Genomic DNA, 3,825 nt, shown 5'->3' on the forward strand with positions numbered 1-3,825 from the left:
GAAGCAGAAAAGGCCTTGACGCTGTGTAAGCACTGCTCAGCAGTAAGGAAAACATCCCTGTGTTATCAACACTGTTTCCAGCACAAATCCAAAACATAGCCCCATACTAGCTACTGTGAAGAAAATTAACTCTATCCCAGCCAGGACCAGCACATGGTCATTCAGGAGTAACTGAAGAACTTTTCTTCCCTTGGTATGAAGTCTCCTTCCCTCCTGTTGTAGGTTTCTACGTTGCTCTCCATTTGATGAATACAAAGTGTGGAAGTACCAGGTAGATAACAACACAAAGAAGGGAGGAGAGAGGCTAAGCCTCTTAACCAGGAGCCTCTTATTACGGAGAACTAAGGACCAGCTGGATTCAACTGGCAAGCCCTTGGTAAGAACTTCTCCTTCCACAACCAGACAATCATTCCATTGTTGTTGTTGCAGCAAGCAGTCGGTTCTTTACATGCATAAGTTTGTTTATGAGTGGGTTTTTCTGTCTACTGTAGTCTCTTGAGCAAGAGGAATGAATCCTGTGGGATCCTTTGGTTGCTTATCCAGAAAGCAGAAATATTTAATTAATAGAATAATTAAACTTTTTAGTTATAAATCACATGCAGATGAGAATATGTCAAGTAATTGCAAGTAGATGCCCACTTAGTGGAAAGTTAGTCTAGGTCTCTGAGCTAGCCTAGATAGCTGAGAATCAAAGCTGCTCTGTGTCAAATGGATCTGGTGCATGCTGGGGCATTGGCTTTCCGCATTACTCTCTACAAATAGTCTGTTAAACTGAGTATTAGGACATTGGTGTGTGTGAAAGCCTTTAAAAGGTGTAGTTTTGGTGTACTATCTGATTCTGAATGGGGAACTGAGAAGCTACTTTTACAATGCAATAAACCAATCCCTCCATGGTAGCTACGTGGCAGTCAATGCTTAGTTGCTCATGCCTTTTGCTGTCGGATGATTTGGAATAAAGATTTTTATCTTGAGTGTTAACCGGGCTACTTGGAGTTCTGTGAGTATCTCTGTTGTGTCGTAATTGCATTAATAAAAATAACTTTAATGAAGAAACAAAAAGCTGTCTTCTGAAACTTAGAATACTATGTTAAATCTTGGAACACTGGTGTTTGTGATGCTGTAAAAGATTTTTGCACTATATACATCTGATCCTGTGTGTTTTTACTTCAGGTATCTCTGCCCCAGCGTAGGACGCAGTTGCACCAGTTAAAACTTTCAGCAGAGGAGCAGTCTGTATACAATATGCTCTTTGCAAGATCCAGGTATTAATGTGGAAAGAGATAGGGTATTTTGTGGTTTTGTTTCTTACTAGTATAAAAAATCAGAAAGAGAAATGCACTTTAGATAAGAAGAGCTTTTGGACAATTTCCTGTTAATTTTTTCCCTTTCTGACTATCTGTCAATCATGTTTGAAAATATATTGCTTGTTCTGGTAATAGTTGAAACTGCTGCATTTCTTTTCTCCCGTATGTTCATGCCTTTTATGAGCTTTCTATTCTAGCCTTTCACTTAATCTCATTGATTTCAAGACTCCAAAGACTTGGAACTGCAACAGTAGTTCTTAAATGATGATGTGCCAGCACCTGTAAAGGAGAGAATTTCTTTTCTTTGCCCTGTGATATTTATACAATTGGAAATTATGCTGGCCTCTCCAGATGGCTGTAATGCAAGCCAGAATCACTTTGTGTTCTCCTAGGATCTCTTTCAACAGTGTTGCTGTAAAAAGTCTTCCTTCCTTTTAAATACATGTTTAAAGATGTCCTTTTGTTATGAAGAATGTTGTCTGTTGGGCCCTGGCTCTTATTATACTCAAGGTATTCCAATAAGCAGACTTGCTTCCTCTTGTGTTTTCCAAAATGGATCTTGGTTTTGATCATATTCAAGTTAAACAAAACTCGGGGGGGGGAGTTGTGATCATTTTATGACTAAATTGGTTAATGAAACCTTCTTTACCTTAATGCATCATTAGCTTGCTTGTCAAGCTCAGGTCCCCTTTGCCTTTTTTCCTGCTGTAAATCCCACAGTCTTTGTCTTGTTTTTCCAGGTCAACACTACAATCCTACCTAAAGAGACAAGAGCAGAAAAATGAAGGCAGAGAGTATGCTGGTGGTAACCCATTTGAGAAAGGTTTGAGAACACCCTCCCCAGAAAACATTTGCAGAAGCGACTCTTAAGTGCACAATTAAGGAGGGGAAACAGACCTGGCCACATGGGGTCAGGACTTAAAAATTCTTTGGAAAATGCTTTGCTGCTTCCCTGATGTTACAAAGAACCCTACCATAATATTCCAAAAGTCTGTTCTCACTGTTGTGGCTCTGGGCAAATCTCTTAACCTCCCTGGGTCTAAAATTCCCTTCTGAAATAAAGGTCTAATTGCTCAGAGAAGAGATGTCAGTATTAGTATAAGGTATGTGGTACTCTGATTTGTGTTGGGTTTTGTTGTTGTTTTTTTTTAAGTGGGGTTTGAGTTCCTGTGTTAAATCAGGTATTTGCTTGCCTGTTGGTTCTTGTTTCTTATTGATGAAACTCTTGCTGGAGGTGGCTGGGCAGTGCTTGGAAATGCCTTCGAGAGCTCTTGATGTTTTGTCTTCCTTCCTTGGCAGTGGCACAAGAGTTTGGGCTCAGTCAAAAGGAATTCCTAGCAGGCTCTCAAAGCGCCTCCCAGGTCTCAAGTGCTGTCCACGTCTTGTCCATGTTGTTGAGGCTCCGTCAGTGCTGCTGCCATCTCTCCTTACTGAAAGTGGTAATTGCGTTGTATTGTAGTGGTGTGGGTTTTTTGGTGGGGATTTTTAAAAATGTTTGTGTAAGTTAACAGACTCTGTAACACTGTTGCATCACCTAGCTACGGGTGTATGAACTGAGCCATTTCATGGTCTGTGTTTTTTACAGCCCAAGAGGTTTTAGATGGGCATACTTCCTACTGAAGAGTTCCCCAGCATGACCTGTGTGGGCGCTTGTGTGTCTGGAAATACCTTTATTCAGATTAAAAAAAAAAAATAGAATTTTAATGGCAAAGAAGTAGTATTGATCTTGACCTAGTCTTGAAAAGTGCACAAGTACACAAATGTAGCCTATTCCAAAGGGTTGTGTGTTGGAGAGCTGTATAAGTGCCTTGACTGAAGTTGCCTTGCATGAAGTAGACTAATCTTTCAGAAGTTCTTTGCTGTGTCATGTAAAGCAGCTGTAGAATCAGTCCAGATACTTAGGGAACAGGCAGGGATTTATCTTCTAACATCTTTAATCCTGCAATCGTTAAATGCTATGGGAGGGGGAATCTGAGGAGACTGGACCACAGAAAATGCCTGAGCTCAAAATACACTGCCCCTTCTTGGGGCAGAATTAGGGGCCAAAGGGACTGTTGGTCTGACCCAGCAGTGTTTCTTAATCAGTCTTCATAATGCATAGCTTCCTTCAAAACAACTATTCTTGGCAGACATCGTGCATACTGTGGATGAGTACTGAATTTGATCTCAGGCTTGACTGTGATCCCTTATTATATTGCTTTCTTTCCCACAGGCTCTGGACTCAGTTAACTTGAACAGTGAAGGCCTTTCCCTCTCCATTGAGGAACAACTTAGTGCTTTGACCCTCTCTGAGCTCCAGACTCCTGATTCCAAGTCAACAGTCTACCTCAACGGCACAGCTTTTAAAACAGATATCTTTGAAATCACTAGGGAGAGCACCAAGGTATTCTGGTTGTGGTTTTCTGACCTTCCCTTGAGAAGCCTGGATTTCAGCACTTTGCCTTTTAAATTGTTAATGAATTGTCACACCTTGATAATTGCAGATCAGGCTAAGTTGGCAATTCAGATTAAATCAGGCAAG

At 40.8% G+C, this 3,825-nt stretch overlaps 1 protein-coding gene across 1 annotated transcript in view; it reads left to right on the plus strand.

Moving 5' to 3' along the window:
- TTF2 (transcription termination factor, RNA polymerase II) overlaps nt 1-3,825 on the plus strand; it is a 23,975-nt gene that overhangs the window by 14,119 nt on the left and 6,031 nt on the right. Inside the window, exons 13-17 of the mRNA XM_009330637.1 lie at nt 223-376; nt 1,171-1,262; nt 2,045-2,127; nt 2,604-2,743; nt 3,517-3,687. Of these exons, the coding sequence (XP_009328912.1) occupies nt 223-376; nt 1,171-1,262; nt 2,045-2,127; nt 2,604-2,743; nt 3,517-3,687 (640 nt within the window). The remainder of the gene's footprint in view (nt 1-222; nt 377-1,170; nt 1,263-2,044; nt 2,128-2,603; nt 2,744-3,516; nt 3,688-3,825) is intronic.

The sequence above is a fragment of the Pygoscelis adeliae genome, unplaced genomic scaffold, assembly GCF_000699105.1.
Source record: "Pygoscelis adeliae isolate BGI_AS28 unplaced genomic scaffold, ASM69910v1 Scaffold120, whole genome shotgun sequence".
Classification (NCBI taxonomy): Eukaryota; Metazoa; Chordata; class Aves; order Sphenisciformes; family Spheniscidae; genus Pygoscelis; species Pygoscelis adeliae.